At 48.9% G+C, this 26,083-nt stretch overlaps 1 protein-coding gene across 1 annotated transcript in view; it reads left to right on the top strand.

The window, feature by feature from the left end:
* Window positions 1–3,901: 3,901 nt before the first annotated feature.
* The window catches only part of igsf9bb (immunoglobulin superfamily, member 9Bb), a 49,563-nt gene continuing 27,381 nt past the window's right edge, over window positions 3,902–26,083 (top strand). The window contains 5 exon segments of the mRNA XM_067228570.1: window positions 3,902–3,965; window positions 14,202–14,393; window positions 17,590–17,736; window positions 21,166–21,317; window positions 23,956–24,073. Of these exon segments, the coding sequence (XP_067084671.1) occupies window positions 3,902–3,965; window positions 14,202–14,393; window positions 17,590–17,736; window positions 21,166–21,317; window positions 23,956–24,073 (673 nt within the window).

Below are 26,083 nucleotides of genomic sequence, written 5' to 3'. Positions count from 1 at the left end.
CAGACGCAGATCAATTTGTAATTTCTGTAGCAGTTCAGCGCCAGGAAGCTCTAGAAATAATGAGTGAGCAAGCTGGAGAAATGATCCCACAACCTTCAGCACCGGAGCAGAACACAAACACAACCGTCACAGGACCAGATGTTAACTACACCTGTACAGACCTTCCTCACGCTGGATGTATGTGTTGCCTCTCGTCCCAGGAGTCCCAGCTTCAGTCAGGCTCCTGGGAGAGGGTTCTTACCCTGGTGGTCAGTGGAGGACAAGTTTCACAGCTGATCTGTGGGCAACAGCAAAGCCCTTTATGACATTGATTAATAATGTAAACTACTATATTAATCAATGACAGTTACTCTCCTAAATGTATTTGTCTCTTTTCATTAACTGCTCTTTGCTCTCTTGACACAAAGTAAGAGACTATCTGGCATGGTCCATACTGATCTACAATGTGGAGCATCATGGTCCATACTGATCTACAATGTGGAGCATCATGGTCCATACTGATCTACAATGTGGAGCCTCATATGTCATGAGAATCGTTTTACATTAATAAAGACACTGCTATAGTGTGTGCTCTGAGAGGAGATCTTTTTGAAAAGCAAAATTGTCTACAGAACAAGTGGGAAAAAAGTGGGAAACGGTTGAAGGTGTGTCTATAGTGGCCAAACATTAAGATAAAAATGTACATGAATTTCCAAAAACCATATCAATCGGTTGCTTCATCTACATCTCGACATTCCTCAGTGGTTATTAAATAGATATATTGGGTGGTAGCATGGTCAGTGTGAAGTGGACATCCTTAATTGTCCACTTCCACTTCAGAAGGTCTGTGTGTTATGTGCATGTACAGGAGTCACACATGCACAAATGCATCGAAAGCTTTAAAGTTTCTGATTTGGATTAAGAAATTGAAAAAGCTTTAGTTATTAACAAGTCAAACTTTTTAATTTTGCTTCTAACACTCTTCCTCTGCGTAGTGTGACACCCTGACGGGGTCCTGGGGCGTGGCCAAACTGCTCCCCTCCCCCCTTTCCACCCTATGATACTGTTAGAAGATAATAATAATATAAATATAGCTGCAAGCAGCGATGTGGGTTCCTCCGCAAAATGGCAAAATATTATAAACAACAAAGGAAGTGTTAGTGTTTGTGTTGTCGGAACAGGAAGTGTTAGTGTTTGTGTTAGTGTTTGTGTTGTGTTTGTGTTGTGTCTGTGAACACCTCATAAATAATCAAATTACTTTTAATGGGCATGGTTGCATTTGCCACAATTCTTCTGCTGAAGCCATCTACAGCCACCACGTGGGTGGCCCCAAACATGCCAATTTTTTCATTTTTGGACTTTGGGGATTTGGGCGGAAAAGGTTCCACTTCCGCATTGCGGTCATGGGGAAAACCAAACTTTAAGTGAATTTATATGCCTTAATTTTCTGTCAGACTCGGCTCTCCCACTGGCAGTGTGTAAACAATTTTGTATTTCACTCAATTCTACTCCAAAAACGTCAGGGAGGACTGCTTTTTGTAGACAAGGGCCTGCTAAAGATAGTCAGTATATCTCAAGGCGAGCCTGTTTCATTCGTCTTATGCCCTGAGAAAGCGACCTACGTTAGCCAGGCTAGTTTTGCCAATTTCAGTAAGTCAGGCTATTTTATATATTTTTTTTTTATTTTTTTTTACATTTAGCAGACGCTCTTATCCAGAGCGACTTACAGTAAGTACAGGGACATTCCCCTGAGGGGAAGGCTTTTTTGTTCCCCATGAGAAATAAGGCATGTCTACCAATTTACAGGCATTTTGGGCTAATGGGGTGCTGAAGAAATCACGTAGACTTTGGGCGTGTTTTATAGCGCCACCTATGGGCATACATGGGCCATTAGTGGTCTAGGAGTAGTGAGTGACCTGTTGTGTCATTGGCCCAAATTTGAAAAAATCCGGTCAAGGACTTTTTGAGCTATTGAGCCATTTAGCGGAGAAGAAGAAAAATAATAATAAGAAGAATAATAAGAATACTAACAAAAACCATAGGTTTCCTCCTACTGGAGGAACCCTACTAATAATAAGAATAAGAATACTAACAAAAACAATAGGTTTCCTCCTACCGGAGAAACCCTAATAAGAATAAGAATAAGAATACCAACAAAAACAATAGGTTTCCTCCTACCAGAGGAACCCTAATAATAAGATAGATAAAGAGGACTCTCAGCTGTATTAACTGTGGGACTCAAACTAAAGCAAAGGACATTTTAAAATATGTAGCTTGGACTACGTTAACATCATTAGTCACGATGAGTCAACCTTATACGGTTTCAGTTCCATGTAGTGTTGAGTTTGTCTCAGCATCAATCAGGCTAATGGCATGCCTGCGTAGATCTCGGATCATGGCATGTTAACATTGATTGTGTAAATATTTGGTTTTGTCACTTAGATGAAAACGGGCTGCAGTTTAATAGTGTAATAAAATGTATTATATTGTCATGCATTAAACTTTATTGGCAAAGTGCACTTTGATGCCATAGAACTCCGGCTCACAACATGGAAGCCGCCCTGCAGGAAGACAGTCAACCTGAGAGCTTCCTACTAGGAAATATCCGAAGAGTGGCTGGCAGACTGCGGGGCAGGAAGCACTGGCAAACCACCAACGCTTCCATTAAAAACACGCTAAAGTGGTTGTAGAGCCTATTGTACCATATCTGCTACACAAATATAAAGATGAAAAAAGCCATGTTTAGCTATAAAAAAAAAAAAGAAAAAAAAGTTTGCAGTTAAATAACAGACCGTTTCAATTTGAACTAAGTGTAATTTCCTGGAATAGCAGGCCCTCGTGTGTCATGTCACGGCGTTCCCGTTGGAAGGGAATGGTTAATACCCAGGTGGCACGATGTGTCTTGATTGAGGGAGCTGCCTACATGCCTCCCACATGTACCAAACACATGACGTATTCTGCTTTTAGTAGGCTACAACAACATTTTCTGTACGATTCCAAAACCCAGTGTCCATGACAAATTTGTTGCATGGAAGAAAAAAAAACTTTGCAAGTGGGTAAACGTAGATCGGCCTAGAAAAGACAACGTGTTTCTAACCCTAAATGAATCATCAATGTATCGTGACCATGAAATTCAATGGCCTGGGTCTGACGCATAAGGTAGTGTTATTAATTGGCTGAAAGCACTACTTGTGTAAGCTAACTGCCATCGAGACTGTAATTATAGAAAACATATAGTAATTCCTGACAGAACATGATTTATTATTCTAATTTATCAACAGTTATTGTTAGTGACAACACTGTATAGTAGGTATTGTAGGATCCGATCTTGAGTCCGGTTTCGATCTATTCATGTAGTTAAAAATTTCATGTATCTAGGCAATGTGTCATGATATTCAGGATACGGTTTAGAACATGTTTTAGGATCCTAACCGTTGGTTGATTTTGGGCGCTTCTTCAGTAGAGGTGAATCGTGGAAGACGCCAGCTCGTCTTTAGGTTAATGCGCATGATACTGCGGCTCCGTGCAATCTGCGCTCCAACTCACCTTGAAACCGGGCTCGAGCGGTACTTTCATCAGAGCGACGGGAATCAAACCAATCCACGCCCCTAATCCACCCACATCCGCCAATGAAAGGAGTGCGGAGGCAGACCCAGCAGCTAAATTGTCAGGCTTGGTTTCGCGTGCTATCTAGCGCTGCCGTCTTTCAGTTGAGAGGTGCAGGCGCTCTGTCTCAGCGAGAGAGGCGGCGAGAGGAGAGTAGGGGAGGGAAAGAAAGAAGGGAAGAGCCGGAGAAAAGTGTACGGGGCATGAAAAAGAGGATACCAGCAGCGTTCTCGTCCTGGGAGCTCGGCAATGACAGGTTTATTGAAAAGGGCACTTTGAGATATGATGAGGTTTATTTCTGGTTGGCAATAGTACTATGATTTGGTATGTGGCCACTTTGATAGCAAGTGTATTCAGCACCCGAGGAACGGCAGCTCAAGGTGAGTTGAAGTGCAATATTTGGCTGTGTTCAAGTTTTATGACCAAATGTAGCTACACACTTTTTGGCTTGTTTTACTTGAAGACTTTATTATATAACTCTTTTATTATTAACAGTTCGAGCACCTGTAGACTGTTGAGCCACAAACTTAAATATTAGGGATGTCACCAATAATATCTTCTCCAGCATCTGTAACATTACGCGCCGACAGAGCTAATGTTTAAGGTGGAATTACATGTATTTATTATTAATGTCTTTCAACGTGATAGTTAGATGATAAGCAATTTGAGTCCAGGTGAAATGAAACGGTTTCTAATTCGAACAGACACGACACGTTCTTCCATGCAAACCGTAAAGTGTTCTTTTCCAGGCATACTGGTTGTAGGTTGAATTTAAATATGCATAGTACTTTCACTTAGATCACATGAAAAAAAGTTGTTGTACATATGTATCTTGTCAATGTTTGTAAAAAGAACAATATTGATTAAAAAAAATCGATTATTACCTTAACCTGTGGACTTAATTAGCCCCGCAGCCCCGCCTTTGTCCACTAGGTGGAGTGCTATGAGGTGGAAGTGGAGAATTGCAGCAATCAATATGAAAATGTGAAAGATTTAAATAGCGTTCATTAACGTATATTATCCTTTTTGATGTACACGTATAAGCAATCTTCCCATTACTGTACAGTCATTCTATCATTCTAGTTGAATTTGTATCAGGAAATGATAGGTAAGGAATGCTGTTATTCTACTGTCAGTATAATTGTCTAGTAGTCATCCATGTAGAAGCATCATCCTGGGTTGTAACCTCCATGTTCACCCAGTGAGGTGTGTGTGATGGTGCCCCTCACTGACAGCCAGCAGCTCTGAGGACTTTGGAGGACAGGTCTCTGTGGAGGACAGGTCTCTGTGGAGGACAGGACTCTGTGGAGGACAGGTCTCTGTGGAGGACAGGACTCTGTGGAGGACAGGACTCTGTGGAGGACAGGACTCTGTGGAGGACAGGACTCTGTGGAGGACAGGTCTCTGTGGAGGACAGGACTCTGTGGAGGACAGGACTCTGTGGAGGACAGGACTCTGTGGAGGACAGGTCTCTGTGGAGGACAGGACTCTGTGGAGGACAGGACTCTGTGGAGGACAGGTCTCTGTGGAGGACAGGACTCTGTGGAGGACAGGACTCTGTGGAGGACAGGACTCTGTGGAGGACAGGACTCTGTGGAGGACAGGTCTCTGTGGAGGACAGGACTCTGTGGAGGACAGGTCTCTGTGGAGGACAGGTCTCTGTGGAGGACAGGACTCTGTGGAGGACAGGACTCTGTGGAGGACAGGACTCTGTGGAGGACAGGACTCTGTGGAGGACAGGTCTCTGTGGAGGACAGGACTCTGTGGAGGACAGGACTCTGTGGAGGACAGGACTCTGTGGAGGACAGGACTCTGTGGAGGACAGGTCTCTGTGGAGGACAGGACTCTGTGGAGGACAGGACTCTGTGGAGGACAGGTCTCTGTGGAGGACAGGACTCTGTGGAGGACAGGACTCTGTGGAGGACAGGTCTCTGTGGAGGACAGGACTCTGTGGAGGACAGGACTCTGTGGAGGACAGGTCTCTGTGGAGGACAGGACTCTGTGGAGGACAGGACTCTGTGGAGGACAGGACTCTGTGGAGGACAGGACTCTGTGGAGGACAGGTCTCTGTGGAGGACAGGACTCTGTGGAGGACAGGACTCTGTGGAGGACAGGACTCTGTGGAGGACAGGACTCTGTGGAGGACAGGTCTCTGTGGAGGACAGGTCTCTGTGGAGGACAGGACTCTGTGGGGTCAGTGTGTGTGTTAGGGATAGGGGGGTCAGTGTGTGTGTGTTAGGGATAGGGGGGTCAGTGTGTGTGTGTTAGGGATAGGGGGGTCAGTGTGTGTGTGTTAGGGATAGGGGGGTCAGTGTGTGTGTTAGGGATAGGGGGGTCAGTGTGTGTGTGTGTTAGGGATAGGGGGGTCAGTGTGTGTGTGTTAGGGATAGGGGGGTCAGTGTGTGTGTTAGGGATAGGGGGGTCAGTGTGTGTGTGTGTTAGGGATAGGGGGGTCAGTGTGTACTCGATGCTTGCTTGCTAGTCGTTCATGTTAACACATAAATAATTGGTCTGTGATATTTGTTCCCTATGGATAATGTAATGTAACATGTCTTTCTCAAGTTTCTAACAAAAATCTGGAAACGGGAGAGATCTCTGCGAGGGCGACCTGTTATCGGTCGATGAAAAAAAGCGAGAAGCCTCACAATCTGTGTAGGGTAAAGAGAGAAATAACTACAGGTAAACTGTTCTGGTTATTAAAAGTCATGTTTCTAACTTCATCAGAAGTTCTAGACCTGGCCTATTTTCTCCCGGAAATACATATCACTGTTGTGTGCATATAGCCCAACTCTAGCTCTAACTCCATTGGCTTCAATTAGACTTTTTTTTTCTAATATGGCCACAGAAAAGTTCCAAACAAAACAGCCGCATCGTTGAGAAACAGCTTTATGACAACACTCAAAGGTAATAAGTTAAATTTGCACCAAGTTTAATCTTTTTAAATTTTATCACAGTTGACTGGCAGTAGCAAAATAGTTGTAGCATCTAAGCTCATTTTCTACCATCTAGTACATTTAACGTTGTTAGTTTAAAGTACTGAGAGATGTCATGCTAGCTAGCACCTAGCTTAGACGCTCAGTTGAAGAAACCCTTTCTCTCTACGGCTCTGGTGGCTTGTAAAGGCGTGTGTGAACATTCTGACGTATTTGAACATGTGTAATGTACTTTGGATTCATCTAAATGCCAAGGTTAGTACTGTATAAAGTACAATAATTGTGTGGATATTATCTGGTTTCTTAGATTTCTAAGGTTTGATTGTGTGTAAGTATGCGATGTTCTGCATTAAGGTTTAGATCCATTCCATTGTGATTGAATCATTCTTAAGATTTGTTTGACAAAAACAATTCTAAAACGTAATTTAGTCTAATATCTCAGAGGACTGAATATCAGTGCATAGCTGTTGTATCCCTCTTCATTACATGAGCTGGTGTTTCAGCTCCTCTCTGGAAGATGTTGAACAAGGAAACAGCATCTCATCTCCCGACGTGGCCCAGATTCCATTTCCCTGCTCTCAGCACTTCAAAGAGCAGCTTCCTGTCTGCGCTGAGCTGCTCTTCCTACAGCTTGCTCTCTCTCACCCTCAGACTGGTTGGCTGCTAGCAGAGATGTGTGTGTTTTCTCTTCTCAGAATGGTACAGTGTAATAGCTCATACTGTAAGGGTGTGCTTCTCACATACCTCGAGGTCATCTGAATAAGAAGAGGAGGCGTGGGCAGATAATGGAGCGCAGATCAGACCAGTTTAGGATCACGTGGTGCTCCTGCTGAATGTGCAGTTCTGTTTCTGACTGTAAAACAGGAGAATATGACCTTGTGTCCATCTCCTTTTTCTGTGAATTATGGACCAAAGCTGTAAGATCATAAAAAAAAAACAGCAACATTTAGTTGGAGATGAATACAAAGAACTTTGTTTATCCAAAGTATAGTTCCATTAAGTAGCAGTAATGTGTCTGGTGTTCTGACCAATGTCAGACATCAGACACTAGTGTGTCCCTGTTCTGATGACCCCATCCTCCATGTTGAATGGAGCCAGCAGTTAAACTGCTTCCCAGGGCGTCTCTTAGCTGGAGACAATGATGAACATCTGTGAAGATGGCCCATATGTAGACGTCAGTGTCGTGGACCCCTGGCATTATGCTGCTCCATACAGCTTTAGGGGGGTGGGAAGGTCAGTGTGTTGCAACACAGAAGTCCTCCCACTGCATGTTCATTCCTGCTGTCTCATTTTGACCACAAAGTGTTCATCTGAAAGACAGAACACTGTTCATTTTGCTGTAATGATGTGGAAACAAACCTGAGAGTGGTTTTGGGTCTCAGTGCAGATGGCAGTGTTAAGAGTCAATGTTATAGGCAGTGTTATAGGCAGTGTTATAGGCAGTGTTAGAGGCTGTGTTAGAGGCTGTGTTAGAGGCTGTGTTAGAGGCAATGTGTGTTCTTGCCCTGTGTGTGTACCTCAGCGTCCTCTGGTAGGGCCATCAGCCAAGTCTCAGCAGGAAAAGGACTTCCTCACCTTGCAACTTCCTGTGTACCCTCTCAGTGTGTGTGTGTGTCCAGGTGTGTACCCTCAGTGTGTGTGTGTGTGTGTGTCCAGGTGTGTACCCTCAGTGTGTGTGTGTGTGTGTGTCCAGGTGTGTACCCTCAGTGTGTGTGTTCAGGTTTGTACCCTCAGTGTGTGTGTGTGTCCAAGTGTGTACCCTCAGTGTGAGGTTAGTGTAGTCTGGTGCTGGATCTTCACTCTGAGAGTGTTGTGTTCTCGTGTCTCCTCTTTTGTCACACTCAGTCACCTTAAAGTCCCCCCCCCACACCCCCCGCTGCAGAGGGGAATACAGAACAGGCGCTATGCTGCCTAGAATATCAATGGTTGTCGAGGGTGATTTGGCATTTTGGGAGTGGCCACAGCTCCACAGCTGACCTCGTTAGCACACATCAGAGAGATCATGCTGATAGAACCTGCCCAAGTCTGCTGTGACACCTCCAGCAGTAAAGTCCTGTTCTGCTGTTGACTGTGACACCTCCAGCAGTAAAGTCCTGTTCTGCTGTTGACTGTGACACCTCCAGCAGTAAAGTCCTGTTCTGCTGTTGACTGTGTGGCAGTTTAGCCCGAGGTGTGTTTTTAAAGTTCTAGATTAAAAAAATAATTATATGAAAAAAAGTTTATTTACGCCATTAATTTCAAGCCCTGCCTCCATCCTCCCCTCTCTCCTCCCCTGCCTCCATCCTCCCCTCTCTCCTCCCCTGCCTCCATCCTCCCCTCTCTCCTCTCCTCCCCTGCCTCCATCCTCCCCTCTCTCCTCTCCTCCCCTGCCCTCCATCCTCCCCTCTCTCCTCCCCTGCCTCCATCCTCCCCTCTCTCCTCCCCTGCCTCCATCCTCCCCTCTCTCTTCCCCTCTCTCTTCCCCTCTCTCTTATCTTGACCTGCATAGGTATATATCTTCTCTTATTGGCCAAAGGTTAAACTAAGGTTTCAGAAGTAGATGCTGGTTCTTTGCTAAACCAAAGTATCTAACCTGGACTCCTTACTTAGATCTTTCCCCTCCTTATCATTCCTATGCTGACTGTCGGACATATACCTTTTCAGTTGCTCAAGCAGTGTCATGTGAATGCAAGTGAGCCAAACATGATACTGCTGCAATATCTTGCATAGTTTATACACAGTCTGCATGCTCTGGCAGTACTGATAGCAGCGCGTCTCTCTGGACACACTCCCTCCTTGCAGCAGAGTGGCTCGGCTGGTGGACATATGAGCCTGTCTGTCACACGGGAGGTGTCCCTGTGAACCAACCAGGACAGACCTCATAGGGCTCTGAGTTATCTGGGGGACAAGTAGTCTGGAGAGGGGGACAGAGAGAGAGACAGAGAGGGAGACAGAGAGGGAGACAGAGAGGGAGAGAGTGCATGCAGATCGTGATGTTGAGAGAGCAGAGAGGGAGAGGAAAGAGAATAAATCTTTTGTGGATATTCCACTGCACAAAGAGCGTTTGGTGTTTCCAGAGGAGGGTGTTTTACGCTGTGCAGAATGCACCGTCAGACTGTGTATTGGGGTCACCTGGTGGACAGGTAGAAGGAGCTGAGCAGGGAATAACTGTCAGGTATAAATAGAGAGATGTATTACCTCCAAGGAAACAGAAACCTTTGGATGGCTGTACTGTACGATGAGAGGACCAGTGCTGCTTTTTGTGTTTGTTTAACAGTAGCTAAGAATTCCCACCACCATGCTGAGTTGAGAAGCTCTACCCCTTTACCAGCTCTTTAGGTGGGATCTGCTAAATATTGCACTACACATATTGTAGCCAAACACCTCAGTTCTGTTGAAAATGTATGACTTATAATACATTTACATGGCTACATTTATTGTTTTGATTTCAACATTGTGTTGCAAACATGGGCAACAATTTACATTAACTACCATGTACACACATTACATAGCAATACCTAGAGTAACAGCACTATAGTTATTACATAGGAACTGGTCACTTCACTATGGTTTAGGGGTTAGTTACTGTGTTACACAGGTGAAGCTTGCTATGGGAGGGTTCCAGAGGGATGTGAATGTTTACATTGATCTTGTTTTGGCAACACAACTTTCAACCACAACCTTCCATACATACAATGTTATACACTTTAATGTATAAAATACATTATTTTAGAAAAATACAACCACCTCTCTCCGTAATCTCATCACTATCTTCTACGGCCAGGGCCTTAGTAAAGAGGAGTTGTTGCCGCGAGCCTTCACAGTGTCCAGTTAGAGAGCGATAAGAGATAGTGATAGCTTCCTCCTGGCCACACTAAGAGGATTGGACACGGTCAACATCCTACAGACTATATGGGACCTGTGTCCTTCGTCCCCCATAGATCCAATCATGTTATATCATCTCATTTCAGAGAATGGCTTTATCTGTGCAGTTGTGAGGTTAGCAGGTCGTCTGTCCTGGCTGGTGGGGGAGAGAGTTGGCTGAGGAAGCATCTGCAAGGTGTCAGTCAGGCTGGCACACGACACCATCAGGACACATCGACTGGGTTTGCACGGGTGATTGGCAGTGATGGAGAGGGGAGGAGAGGGGTTAGTGAGTCAGGCTGCAGGTCACTGGGTCTGTTCAGCCTCCCCAGCCTGCATCTCTCTCTCCAGCCTGCATCTCTCTCTCCCTCCAGCCTGCTTCTCTCTCTCCAGCCTGCATCTCTCTCTCCCCCCAGCCTGCATCTCTCTCTCCCCCCAGCCTGCATCTCTCTCTCCAGCCTGCATCTCTCTCTCCCTCCAGCCTGCTTCTCTCTCTCCCCCAGCCTGCATCTCTCTCTCCCCCCAGCCTGCATCTCTCTCTCCCCCCAGCCTGCATCTCTCTCTCCCCCCAGCCTGCATCTCTCTCTCCAGCCTGCATCTCTCTCTCCAGCCTGCATCTCTCCCTCGAGCCTGCATCTCTCCCTCGAGCCTGCATCTCTCTCTCCCCCTCCAGCATGCATCTCTCCCTCCAGCCTGCATCTCTCCCCCCAGCCTGCATCTCTCTCCCCCCAGCCTGCATCTCTCCCCCCAGCCTGCATCTCTCTCTCCCTCACCCTGACCTTCATGGAGTGGAGACAGACTCTCTATTACGGCTCTATCAAGGAGCGTGACCAGCAGAGCGCAGGCGTATCCTTGAGCCGCAGACCTCTTGAGCTGTCGTTACAGGGACTGTTGGGTTCCCCGTGAAATACAGCGACCACCAGCAGGGTAGTAATAACCCTAAACCTTGATGAGTTCATTCCTCAGTAAACCCCTAAAATATACCTTGACTATAAGTTGGAAATAATACTCTCAGGTGATGTTTATTGGAATTCATTATAAAATATTAAATATACGACCATTGTGTAAACGATTAGTGTCACATTAAGCATCCGTTACTTATCATCAAACAGTTATAAAGGTTCCACCTTCTGAGCCACTGGTAGACAGCCCGCAGCAGTGTGTGGGTTCGACGTCACGGTTACACTTTACAGACTAGGGTCTCTGTGTTTGGACCTGTGGTTGTGTGAAGCAGCAGTGATGCTGGCCTGTGGAACACCCAGCACCAGAGCAGTGATGCTGGCCTGTGGAACACCCAGCACCAGAGCAGTGATGCTGGCCTGTGGAACACCCAGCACCAGAGCAGTGATGCTGGCCTGTGGAACACCCAGCACCAGAGCAGTGATGCTGGCCTGTGGAACACCCAGCACCAGAGCAGTGATGCTGGCCTGTGGAACACCCAGCACCAGAGCATGATGCTGGCCTGTGGAACACCCAGCACCAGAGCATGATGCTGGCCTGTGGAACCATAGATATATTTAAAGACTAGATGTCTTACGGCGGAGTCTAGAACGTCCGCACATGGCGGCCATCTTGCTACAGTCAACTCGTTCACCCATAACATTGTGTTGATGCTACATGTACTTTTTAAATGACTATAACTTGCTCAATCTTCAACCGATTTTTAAACGGTTTGGTTTGTTATCAACGTCAGAGATGTAGTTATGCCATTGCATACTTATATTCTATTTTTTTTAAATAACATTATGTATGTAGTGGCATAACGACATCTCTAACGCTGTGTGCTCAGAGAGGCTGTGTGCTCAGAGAGGCTGTGCTCAGAGAGGCTGTGCTCAGAGAGGCCGTGCTCAGAGAGGCTGTGCTCAGAGAGGCTGTGCTCAGAGAGGCTGTGCTCAGAGAGGCCGTGCTCAGAGAGGCTGTGTGCTCAGAGAGGCTGTGCTCAGAGAGGCCGTGCTCAGAGAGGCTGTGCTCAGAGAGGCTGTGCTCAGAGAGGCTGTGCTCAGAGAGGCTGTGCTCAGAGAGGCTGTGTGCTCAGAGAGGCTGTGCTCAGAGAGGCTGTGCTCAGAGAGGCTGTGCTCAGAGAGGCTGTGCTCAGAGAGGCTGTGTGCTCAGACAGGCTGTGCTTCTGGTTGTGGAGAGGAGAAACATATCTAGGTCAAGTCTCGTCCTCCTGCCAGGGCTTCATTACGTTCTCAAGCTACCATGATGTTTGGTTGGTTGATAGTTGTCTGTCAAGTCAACAACAACATATGAGCAGTTGGTATTCATCCTAAGCACAGGGGCCATCATTTCTACTTATTTACATTTACTAGGCTAGGTGTATGCTCTAGGCTAGGTGTATGAGCCATGTTAGGTGTATGTGCTAGGCTAGGTGTATGTGCTAGGCTAGGTGTATGTGCTAGGCCAGGTGCATGTGCTAGGCTAGGTGTATGTGCTAGGCTAGGTGTATGTGCTAGGCCAGGTGCATGTGCTAGGCTAGGTGTATGTGCTAGGCTAGTTGTATGTGCTAGGCCAGGTGCATGTGCTAGGCTAGGTGTATGTGCTAGGCTAGGTGTATGTGCTAGGCTAGGTGTATGTGCTAGGCCAGGTGCATGTGCTAGGCTAGGTGCATGTGCTAGGCTAGGTGTATGTGCTAGGCTAGGTGCATGTGTTAGGCTAGGTGTATGTGCTAGGCTAGGTGTATGTGCTAGGCTAGGTGCATGTGTTAGGCTAGGTGTATGTGCTAGGCTAGGTGTATGTGCTAGGCTAGGTGTGTCACAGTGCCGTTGGAAATACATTTTCCTCTCTGGTTCTCAGCCGTGAAGCTTGTTTGCTTTCGTCTGACTTGTGGATTTAGGCAAAATAAGCTTAATTAGATGATTATCTAATCATCCAGTGTTTTGTGCAAAGTCTGGTATTTAATTGAATCAAGTTATTTAATTTTGACCCCAAACCAAGGTGAACACAGCTTTTCATGCTGTTTGGGATCAATGGCTCACAACACACTTGAAAGCTCCCAGTGGGGTTACTCATGAAATCAGGACACTCTCTGTAACAAATATACAATGGAAATCTATTGAATGTCTGGTAAATTTTAAACATTCACTAGCCATTTGGCCGGTGGACAAAAAGGTTGATTTTGTGCCATGTGTGTAGGCTAGCCCTTACTGCTGAGTGCCATGTGTGTAGGCTAGCCCTTACTGCTCAGTGCCATGTGTGTAGGCTAGCCCTTACTGCTCAGTGCCATGTGTGTAGGCTAGCCCTTACTGCTGAGTGCCATGTGTGTAGGCTAGCCCTTACTGCTCAGTGCCATGTGTGTAGGCTAGCCCTTACTGCTCAGTGCCATGTGTGTAGGCTAGCCCTTACTGCTGAGTGCCATGTGTGTAGGCTAGCCCTTACTGCTCTTTACTATAGAGATCCCGATACTGGACAGAGAACCCCAAATGGCACCCTGGTGACATGAATCCATTGAAGCGTGCCCCGTCAATACAGATGTAGAGTGCTCAGATGAATTCCCTTTGTAGTGACAGTGGCTGTCAGTGGGTCATCACCACTGAGGGACACCCAGTGACATCTCTGTTAGACAGCGGGTGAGCAGGAACGACTGGATCATCAGTATTGACTGGTAAAATGCTAGCACGTTGGGTTTCCGGTTGTAAAGGCAAGCCATGCATGAATTAGCAGATGATCAATATCTGCTCAAATAGGCTAGCCTGGGAAGACAGGCCAGCGAGAGGTTCTGTTTTAGCTTCTGTCAGAAGTCTCCTGTCTTAATTCACAGTCAACAAGTAAAATCAACACTTTGAAATGAGCTGTGTTGATATATATGTGTTAGTGTGTAACCGTCCTGTCCCGCCTCAGGTGCCCACGGTGTGCAGGCGCAGCCCCAGTTTGTGACATCGCGCGCCGGAGACAACGTGGTCCTGGGCTGTGATGTGGCCCAGCCTCTGAACGGACAGCCCTACGTGGTGGAGTGGTTCCGTTTCGGAGTGCCCATCCCCTTCTTCATCAGCTTCCGCTTCTACCCTCCTCATGTCGACCCAGAATACGCAGGTGACAACAACAACATCCACATTTTGATACAGCTGGGTTTTGTGCCTTCTCTCCTCGCTGTGTGACACAGATTCAAAATGACGTTCTTGACTTGATCCTGTGGAAGCACAGGGGGCAGCTCAGTGGTTAGAGCATTTGACTGAAGATCAAAACTCCCTGCCTGTATGAAATGACTACTATACATCGTCTCAGACAATCTGAAATGTAATCTAGCCCCAAGTATAGGCCACAATTTCCACTAGCTTCATGGTGCTGTTAGCATGCCGTTCACAGTATAATTAGCCTTCTATAATCCCTATTTGTTGAGGCGCCACTTAATAGATTAGCAGCTGTCTGCATCAGATACAGGCGAGGGGGATGTTGAAGGCATCACAGCAGAACTCCCTACACGCACAGCTTCATCCAGAAACACATCCTCCATACACAGTGATTGACTGCTGTAGAATAGACTGGAATGGAACTGTGGGCCAGACGGAATGTGGGTGAGCCCGGTGGACACACTGTTGGAACGCAGGGCCAGACGGAATGTGGGTGAGCCCGGTGGACACACTGTTGGAACGCAGGGCCAGACGGAATGTGGGTGAGCCCGGTGGACACACTGTTGGAACGCAGGGCCAGACAGAATGTGGGTGAGCCCGGTGGACACACTGTTGGAACGCAGGGCCAGACGGAATGGGGGTGAGCCCGGTGGACACACTGTTGGAACGCAGGGCCAGACGGAATGTGGGTGAGCCCGGTGGACATCACACTCAGGTGATTTTAACACAGCGGGGAAATTACAGACGTGACAAGGAAGGATGACAGAAAGGACTTCCTATAATGAAAGAGCATGTCAGTTTTACAAAGGCCAACCAGAACAGTCTGAGTTTATCAGATGTTGCCAAGGGCAGGGTATGCAATTTTAATAGTTGGTTTTGCAGTGAATGTAAATGAGGAGCTGGAGATTTCTACCTCAGGAACTGAAGAAGCAGTTTTGTCTGTTATATCTCAATCTTTAAATGAGGATTTAGTTACAGCACAGACACATTATATGTGTGTATCTACAGTACATACACATTATCTGTGTGTATCGACAGTAACTGTTCTGAACCTCTTTCTAATTCCTGTTTTGTTGTCCCATTCTACAACACCAGTTAACTGAATTACTAGTTTATACTGTATGAGAGTGAAAAGAACATGCAATCAAAGCAAAGCATCGGGCATTGTTTATAGGTAATGATTATTCTGCTGTACCGATCTGAAGATTTGAGCGTGGACTAGCTGTAGTTAGTTGTGGAAACAGCAGGTGTATCGTAGCTCTCGTCTTGTAGTTGGAGCCATTTCTTTATGTTGTGTCTATGTCTGGTGATCCTCTGCTCTCCAACCCTGATTCAACACTCTCTACACATGACATGTACCAGTTCTCTGTGAGATGGACAGCCATGATCGTATCTGTTTCCTCCCGAGTGCAGCGCTGGCTGCACAACTGGCCCTCTGTTCGTTTGACCTTGCCTGGGCGACCTGCCCCTTTCCACGGACCGCCACGGCAACACAGCTGGAGCAGAACACAGAGGAACTTGATCAGGGTCAGGGATCAGGGGTCAGGGGTCAGGGTCGCTTCCTGTTTGTATACAGGCGCATGTGTGACTTCTAAGCAGCTGTGGAGGCAGAGCCGACCGTGTCTGGATCAGAGATGCACTTCCTGTGGAAACAGCGAGCGGCCTGTCAGTGGAGGTCTTTGTTCCTTATGATCTGAACTTCACAGTTTACAGGACACAGCCAGACTAGCAGCCAGAAGCCCTGTCCTCAGGACTCACCTCAGCAGCCTGTGTGTCCATCCTGCCTGGGTGTTCACCCTCCGGTCCCTGTGCTGCCCCCCCGCCCCACTTCTCCAGCCCCCTCTCACCCCCGTGAGAGTCGTCTCCTGAAGCTCTCCTCTGGAGCTGGTAAAGCTGTGACCCAGTTTTCCTCTTGTATCGAGTTTGTTCGCCTCAACTGGGAAGCTCTCTTATCAGCCCCTAACATCTCAGGTGACATTTAACAACTCGCATCACCAAAGTTTGTCAAAGAAAATAAATCCTCTGTATCCTGTCCTTCCATTAAAACTTTTAGCTTACGTTCAGTTTTCCATAAAATTGGATGTAAAACATTAGATGCACATTATTGCCCTGGATTGAGGAGAGGAGAAAGAATGGGAAGGGATGGGAGGAGGGAGGAAAGAGGAAGGGATGGGAGGAGAGAGAAAGAGAGAGAGGGAGGGAGGGGGAAAGAGAGAGAGAGAGGGAGAGAGAGAGAGGGGGAGAGAAAGGGAGAGAGGGAGATCTTTGTCATCTGTTGTCTAGTTAGCCTGTGTGCTAACAGAGTTATGGCCTTAGGCAGGACACACACACTTTAGCCTTTTAGGGTACACCCACAGAAAGCTCTGCTTCCCCCTGTCTGATCACCTGACTGATAGAGAACACCCCCCTGTCTGATCACCTGACTGATAGAGAACACCCCCCTGTCTGATCACCTGACTGATAGAGAACACCCCCCTGTCTGATCACCTGACTGATAGAGAACACCCCCCTGTCTGATCACCTGACTGATAGACCAGTCCAACAAGTCAGTCAGGAGTCAGAACCCTCTCACTCAGGGGAGAGAGTAATGAGGCAGAGACTATTTGGAAAACGTTGATGTTGTGGGTCGGCGCCCTGAAAGCCTTTTGTTTTGCCGATATCATTACCCTGCCATCTGTTATGAGCGGTTGCCAGATTTTCCCAGTGCAAAATCATAAATCCCCCCTTTGGCGGCTTGACCTGTAAAGAGTTAAAGCAGCTCTTGATCTGAGCCGTAGTTCAACCCCCCGGGGTGATTAGAGGGATTTGGACCTCCCATCTCAGCTGCTGTCCAGCACTGAGGGGCAGTCACAGGACCTGGAGCATGTAACCAGGGTTACTCCTCCTGCTTCTCAGGAAGTCCTGACTGGGACGACCTCTGACCTCCCCCATCATCTCTGGAGCATCGTGTTCTTAATTAGGATTCTTCATATTTTTTACCTGACATGGAACTTCTGTTTAACACCGTTGTTCATTCCAATCCAGTGAAGTTTAGCAAACTCAACAATGATTTGGTGACAGCAGCGACCCTCTGCCAACTAAGGGTATAAAATAGAATCCTCTCCTGCAGCTGTCCAACTGATATCATAGGAGCTGTTTTCCCCATGTTCTCCCCCCAGGCAGGGCCACCCTGCAGGGGAAGTCGTCGCTGCGCGTGGCGGCGGTGCGCTCTGAGGACCAGGGCTGGTACGAGTGCCGTGTCCTGATGCTGGAGCAGCAGTACGACACCTTCCACAACGGCAGCTGGGTGCACCTCACTGTCACCGGTCAGTCTGACACACACGCACACGCACACACACACACGCGCACGCACACACACACACACACACAAGGGTTTCTCAACAGTACTGTTTCTCAACCCCAGTCCTCACACACCTCTCCCAGCATGTTCACATGGCTCGCTGTTTAACACACTCACACACTGATGACACAACTCAGGTATGGTTAGTGAGCCATTGAAAACCTTCTAGCAGGGTACCTATGGAACATGATCGTATCACAGGATGGATTATCTGGTTCTGGGCAGGATAGCGTGTGGAATCTTTCTGTTCTGAACTTCCGTTGTGCTGTGTCACTGCTGGGCTGAGGAGGAGAGACTGATCTTAAGAAAGAAATCCAATACCCACTGGTTGTTGGAAGATAGATGTGTGTGTGTGCATGCTTTCGTGTGTGTGTGTGTGTGCGCTTTGATGAAGGTTGAACGGGCTGTTTGCCAAGAGCTGACTCCTTTTTTCTGCCAATTAGATCTCACCTGCTTGTGTGTGTGTTTCTTTCAGTGTGTGTGTGTGTTGCATACGTATGCATGGCATCCAGCCACTAAAGCTTATTATAGCCCATCTCCTTTCACTCTCCTTTCACCCAGCTGGTTCACCCAGCCCTGGGAAGTCTCACACACTCCTGTCGTAGCCAGGCTCTGCTGATTCACTCTCTCACACTAACCATGTCATTCTGCTGCTGTTTCTGTTGTGGGGAAACCTCCCGCAGCGCCAGGGTGTGAGGATGTTCCTACAGACATGGAACAACAACGCTGTATGTCTGTGGATGTGGAACTGTCCAGGCAGACAGACAGGCAGACAGGCAGACAGGCAGACAGGCAGACAGGCAGACAGGCAGACAGACAGACAGACAGACAGACAGGCAGACAGGCAGACAGGCAGGCAGACAGGCAGACAGGCAGGCAGGCAGGCAGGCAGGCAGGCAGGCAGCAGTCCTTGTGCAGACACATCAGATTGAAGATACAGAGAGCCGTTGTCGTGACATTATCCCCACCAGATCAATCCAGAGCAATCCTGCTCGGAACTACACTGGGCTGTTTTTTTGGCCTCCTAGTACAGACTGATTCTGCTTCTGGATCAGAATCAGGTGAGAGCTGCCCAGGGTGGCTTAGTTACATGCCGTCCATTCTCCCTAATCTGCATTCATAAACTCCTATCCCCCCATATGGCTGGGGTTAGGGTGGGGATGGAGGTAATCTCTTCAAAGGCTTACTGCTGGCCGTGGGGCGAGACGGATGATAGGACGGCCGGCTGAAGGCTTCTAATTGGCTGCTTTTATGGAGGGCCAGGTGTTTGTTCTACCTGAACATCAGACAGCTGTGCCCCGGGGGGGTAAATGCGTCTACTTACCTCTGGTCTGGCCAGGGCAGTGGGAGCTGCACTGGGATGAAAGGTATTTTATAGACCAGGGAACCATTACTAGCTGCAGCCTTGCATGCCGTTCCTGATCTGGAAGGTTCTCCTCTAGATGAAGAGCAGATGGTGTGCTAAGTTTAGAAATTTCATTTTCACCTTTAATCCATACATGAAACCCAGCTGTCCTGCTCCTCTATTACCTCCTGTAACCTCTCTAACCCTAACCCTCCCACTGTGGATGTTCCCCTGTAACCTCTCTCTGCACACACTAACACAGAAACACACTGTAACCTCTCTCTGCACACACTAACACAGAAACACACTGTAACCTCTCTCTGCACACACTAACACAGAAACACACTGTAACCTCTCTCTGCACACACTAACACAGAAACACCCTGTAACACACTGTAACCTCTCTCTGCACACACTAACACAGAAACACACTGTAACACACTGTAACCTCTCTCTGCACACACTAACACAGAAACACCCTGTAACACACTGTAACCTCTCTCTGCACACACTAACACAGAAACACACTGTAACCTCTCTCTGCACACACTAACACAGAAACATACTGTAACCTCTCTCTGCACACACTAACACAGAAACACACTGTAACCTCTCTCTGCACACACTAACACAGAAACATACTGTAACCTCTCTCTGCACACACTAACACAGAAACACACTGTAACCTCTCTCTGCACACACTAACACAGAAACACACTGTAACACACTGTAACCTCTCTCTGCACACACTAACACAGAAACACACTGTAACCTCTCTCTGCACACACTAACACAGAAACACACTGTAACCTCTCTCTGCACACACTAACACAGAAACACACTGTAACACACTGTAACCTCTCTCTGCACACACTAACACAGAAACACACTGTAACCTCTCTCTGCACACACTAACACAGAAACACACTGTAACCTCTCTCTGCACACACTAACACAGAAACACACTGTAACCTCTCTCTGCACACACTAACACAGAAACACACTGTAACCTCTCTCTGCACACACTAACACAGAAACACACTGTAACCTCTCTCTGCACACACTAACACAGAAACACACTGTAACCTCTCTCTGCACACACTAACACAGAAACACACTGTAACCTCTCTCTGCACACACTAACACAGAAACACACTGTAACCTCTCTCTGCACACACTAACACAGAAACACACTGTAACCTCTCTCTGCACACACTAACACAGAAACACACTGTAACCTCTCTCTGCACACACTAACACAGAAACACACTGTAACCTCTCTCTGCACACACTAACACAGAAACACACTGTAACCTCTCTCTGCACACACTAACACAGAAACACACTGTAACCTCTCTCTGCACACACTAACACAGAAACACACTGTAACCTCTCTCTGCACACACTAACACAGAAACACACTGTAACCTCTCTCTGCACACACTAACACAGAAACACACTGTAACACACACACACTAACACAGAAACACACTGTAACACACACACACTAACACAGAAACATACTGTAACAGACACACACACTAACACAGAAACATACTGTAACACACACACACTAACACAGAAACATACTGTAACAGACACACACACTAACACAGAAACACACTGTAACACACACACACACTAACACAGAAACATACTGTAACACACACACAGTAACACAGAAACATACTGTAACACACACACACACTAACACAGAAACACACTGTAACACACACACACACTAACACAGAAACATACTGTAACACACACACACACTAACACAGAAACATACTGTAACACACACACACACTAACACAGAAACACACTGTAACACACACACACTAACACAGAAACATACTGTAACACACACACACACTAACACAGAAACACACTGTAACACACACACACACACACTGACACAGAAACATACTGTAACAGACACACACAGTAACACAGAAACATACTGTAACAGACACACACAGTAACACACACATGTTGATGACACATGTCCGGTCCCTATGATGTGTATTCAAACCTTGTCTCCCCCAGCCCCGCCCCAGTTCACAGACACGCCCCCCCAGTACGTGGAGGCCAGGGAGGGGGGCAGCGCGGCCCTCAGCTGCTCCGCCTTCGGGAACCCCAAACCCTCCGTCACCTGGTTGCGGGATGGGCAGGAGCTGCAGGAGAGCAGGAAGTACAAGGTGAGACCTCCCACTAGCACTTCCTGGTTTCGTATCACTTCCTGTTTACCTCTTGTTGATTATTTTTCTTTGTGTTGCATGGCAACACTGCTGGACACGCTTTGTCATCTGGGGTTTCTGGAAAAGTTTCATAATTTATTTTGGGAAATTGTTAGGGTGGGGCGGGGGGGGTTGGGGGGAAACATATATTCATCCTATCGCTGTGTGTTGTGTGGCTGGATGTCTTGTATGTGAGTGTGGAGGCAACACGTGGTTCAGGATGTGTGATGTGTTTGTCAGGCCAAGGTCACTCTTAATGAGGAGGGGCTTTTGAGAGAGAGTCGGGTGTGTGTGTGGTCTGTACTTGTGATAAACGGAAGCTGAAGCTGTTGCTGCATGAAAAGAATAGGCATTGCTACACTCCTAATCCACACACTCACACCCTCACTCACACACTGTGGGATCTGTGATCCAGTCCCCTCTGTGGTGCTGTGTGCTAACCCTCTGCTGTACAGTGTGTTCCTCAGCTGATGCAGCTCTGCATTATTAAGCAGCAAAGCCTCACGCATCTCTCCTCTCTCTGCTCTCTCTGTCTCTGTGTCTCTCGCTCCTCGCTCTTCTCTCTCTCTGTCTCTGTGTCTCTCTCTGTGTCTCTCTCTCTCTCTCTCTCTCCCCCTCTCTCTCAGGCAACTAGTTTCCTCCTGTTTCCTCTTGTTAGATCTGCACACATACGAAAGTCTGTTCTTGATCATTGTAACCTTTCAGCAGTGTCATCATGACCAGTTTGAGCTGTGAAGGTTGCTATTTATGTAGAGCTTTTGCCAGCGTGCATTCTTTTAGGCTGGCATTTAGGAGCTGGTAGACATGCAGGATTGTGGAGGCCTGTAGAGATGCAGTAGTCAAGGTAAAGCATGAAGAAGATGCGGGGTGAAACGGTCTCTCCTCAGGCTGAGGCCTGGAGGTGAAGGGTTCTCTTAAGGACTTTAGCACAGCAAGCTCCAGTCTGGAGAGAGAGGAGGGAGATAAGAGGATGGGAGGGTGAAAGAGAGAATAGAGAGGATGTTGGGATATCAGTGAGAGAGTGAGGGGCATGTGAGGAAAGGAGAACAAAGAGGATATATGGAGAGAGAGAGAGATGTTAGAGAGAGGAAGAGATATTAGAGAGAGAAAGAGATATTAGAGAGAGGAAGAGACATTAGAGAGAGGAAGATATATTAGAGCGAGAAAGAGATATTAGAGAGAGGAAGTGGGAGAGGGAGAAGGGGGGGCAGTTAGGAAGGGGGTTGAGAAACTTTTTGTCCTCATCCCAAGCCGATACAACTGGTTCTGTTTTATCTGCTCTACTCCTCCTCTCCCCTCCTTCCCCTCCTCACCTCTCCTCACCTCTACTCCTCATCCATCCTCCCCCCTCCTTCCCCTCCTCACCTCTCCTCACCTCTACTCCTCATCCATCCATCCTCCCCCCTCCTTCCCCTCCTCACCTCTCCTCACCTCTACTCCTCATCCATCCTCCCTCCACCTTCTCATCCCTTCTTCAAAGAGACAGATTGTCAGTGGTCATAGAGGCTTTCAGACAGATAACACACATATAGTCTAGAGAGGTTCTGTCAAACACACCTATAGTCTGCCTTCTGTCAGCCTCACAAACTCTCTCAAATGTGATTTTTGGGACAAGTCATATAGCAGGGCTCCTCCCACTGCTGCCTCTGTCCTCCTGTCCCTGCAGCAGACACACTGAGCAGCGCTCTCTGTCCTCCTGTCCCTGCAGCAGACACACTGAGCAGCGCTCTCTGTCCTCCTGTCCCTGCAGCAGACACACTGAGCAGCGCTCTCTGTCCTCCTGTCCCTGCAGCAGACACACTGAGCAGCGCTCTCTGTCCTCCTGTCCCTGCAGCAGGCACACTGAGCAGCGCTCTCTGTCCTCCTGTCCCTGCAGCAGACACACTGAGCAGCGCTCTCTGTCCTCCTGTCCCTGCAGCAGACACACTGAGCAGCGCTCTCTGTCCTCCTGTCCCTGCAGCAGACACACTGAGCAGCGCTCTCTGTCCTCCTGTCCCTGCAGCAGACACACTGAGCAGCGCTCTCTGTCCTCCTGTCCCTGCAGCAGGCACACTGAGCAGCGCTCTCTGTCCTCCTGTCCCTGCAGCAGACACACTGAGCAGCGCTCTCTGTCCTCCTGTCCCTGCAGCAGACACACTGAGCAGCGCTCTCTGTCCTCCTGTCCCTGCAGCAGACACACTGAGCAGCGCTCTCTGTCCTCCTGTCCCTGCAGCAGGCACACTGAGCAGCGCTCTCTGTCCTCCTGTCCCTGCAGCAGGCACACTGAGCAGCTTTCTTTGTGTATGAGAGCTTTGCCAAGGCTCTGCCTAGTGCAATCACACAAACAGTAAAACGTCTTGTGAGTATCCCTCTTTCTCGCTCTCCCTCTCTCTCTCCCCCTCTCTCTCTCTCCCTCTCTCTCTCTGTGTCTCTCCCCCTCTCTCTCTCTCTCTCTCTCTCTCTCCCCCTCTCTCTCTCGAGAAGGAAAAGAGGGTGTTGTGTGGGGCTGGACACACACACACAGTTAATCATTCTGTATCATCATGTATCTAAGTCATTAAATGTTATGAATCATTAACTGTAATAAATATATAATGTAATGGGTCTTTGTTGATGGCAGGTGTCTGAGGGCAGTGTGACGGTGCTGTCCATAACCCGCCTGGACCGCGGGGCATACACCTGCCGAGCCTTCAGCGCCCAGGGAGAAGCTGTCCACACCACACGCCTGCTCGTCCAAGGTACCCTCACCACACACCTCCCCACACCTCCTCACCACACACCTCCTCACCACACACCTCCTCACCACACACCCCCTCACCCCACACCTCCCCACACCTCCTCACCACACACCTCCTCACCCTTACCCCACACCTCCTCACACCACACCTCCCCACACCTCCTCACCACACACCTCCTCACCACACACCTCCTCACCACACACCTCCTCACCCCACACCTCCTCACCACACACCTCCTCACCACACACCTCCTCACCCCACACCTCCTCACCACACACCTCCTCACCACACACCTCCTCACCACACACCTCCTCACCACACACCTCCTCACCCCACACCTCCCCACACCTCCTCACCACACACCTCCTCACCACACACCTCCTCACCCCACACCTCCCCACACCTCCTCACCACACACCTCCTCACCACACACCTCCTCACCCCACACCTCCTCACCACACACCTCCTCACCACACACCTCCTCACCCCACACCTCCTCACCACACACCTCCTCACCACACACCTCCTCACCCCACACCTCCTCACCACACACCTCCTCACCACACACCTCCTCACCACACACCTCCTCACCCCACACCCCCTCACCACACACCTCCTCACCACACACCTCCTCACCCCACACCTCCTCACCCCACACCTCCCCACACCTCCTCACCCCACACCTCCTCACCCTTACCCCACACCTCCTCACCCCACACCTCCTCACCCTTACCACACACCTCCTCACCCCACACCTCCTCACCACACACCTCCTCACCACACACCTTCTCACCACACACCTCCTCACCACACACCTCCTCACCACACACCTCCTCACCACACACCTCCTCACCACACACCTCCCCACACCTCCTCACCACACACCTCCTCACCACACACCTCCCCACACCTCCTCACCACACACCTCCTCACCACACACCTCCTCACCACACACCTCCTCACCCCACACCTCCTCACCACACACCTCCTCACCACACACCTCCTCACCACACACCTCCTCACCACACACCTCCTCACCCCACACCTCCCCACACCTCCTCACCACACACCTCCTCACCACACACCTCCTCACCCCACACCTCCCCACACCTCCTCACCACACACCTCCTCACCACACACCTCCTCACCCCACACCTCCTCACCCCACACCTCCTCACCACACACCTCCTCACCACACACCTCCTCACCACACACCTCCTCACCACACACCTCCTCACCCCACACCTCCTCACCACACACCTCCTCACCACACACCTCCTCACCACACACCTCCTCACCCCACACCTCCTCACCACACACCTCCTCACCACACACCTCCTCACCACACACCTCCTCACCCCACACCCCCTCACCACACACCTCCTCACCACACACCTCCTCACCCCACACCTCCTCACCCCACACCTCCCCACACCTCCTCACCCCACACCTCCTCACCCTTACCCCACACCTCCTCACCCCACACCTCCTCACCCTTACCACACACCTCCTCACCCCACACCTCCTCACCACACACCTCCTCACCACACACCTTCTCACCACACACCTCCTCACCACACACCTCCTCACCCTTACCCCACACCTCCTCACCACACACCTCCTCACCACACACCTCCTCACCCTTACCCCACACCTCCTCACCCCACACCTCCTCACCACACACCTCCTCACCCCACACCTCCTCACCCTTACCCCACACCTCCTCACCCCACACCTCCTCACCCCACACCTCCTCACCACACACCTCCTCACCCTTACCCCACACCTCCTCACCACACACCTCCTCACCACACACCTCCCCACACCTCCTCACCACACACCTCCTCACCCTTACCCCACACCTCCTCACCCCACACCTCCTCACCCTCACCCCACATCTCCTCACCCCACACCTCCTCACCCTTACCACACACCTCCTCACCCCACACCTCCCCACACCTCCTCACCCCACACCTCCTCACCCTTACCACACACCTCCTCACCCCACAC

Source organism: Osmerus mordax, chromosome 25 (genome assembly GCF_038355195.1).
Source record: "Osmerus mordax isolate fOsmMor3 chromosome 25, fOsmMor3.pri, whole genome shotgun sequence".
In the NCBI taxonomy this organism is placed as follows: Eukaryota; Metazoa; Chordata; class Actinopteri; order Osmeriformes; family Osmeridae; genus Osmerus; species Osmerus mordax.
This window is presented reverse-complemented; position numbering and strand designations above follow the sequence as displayed.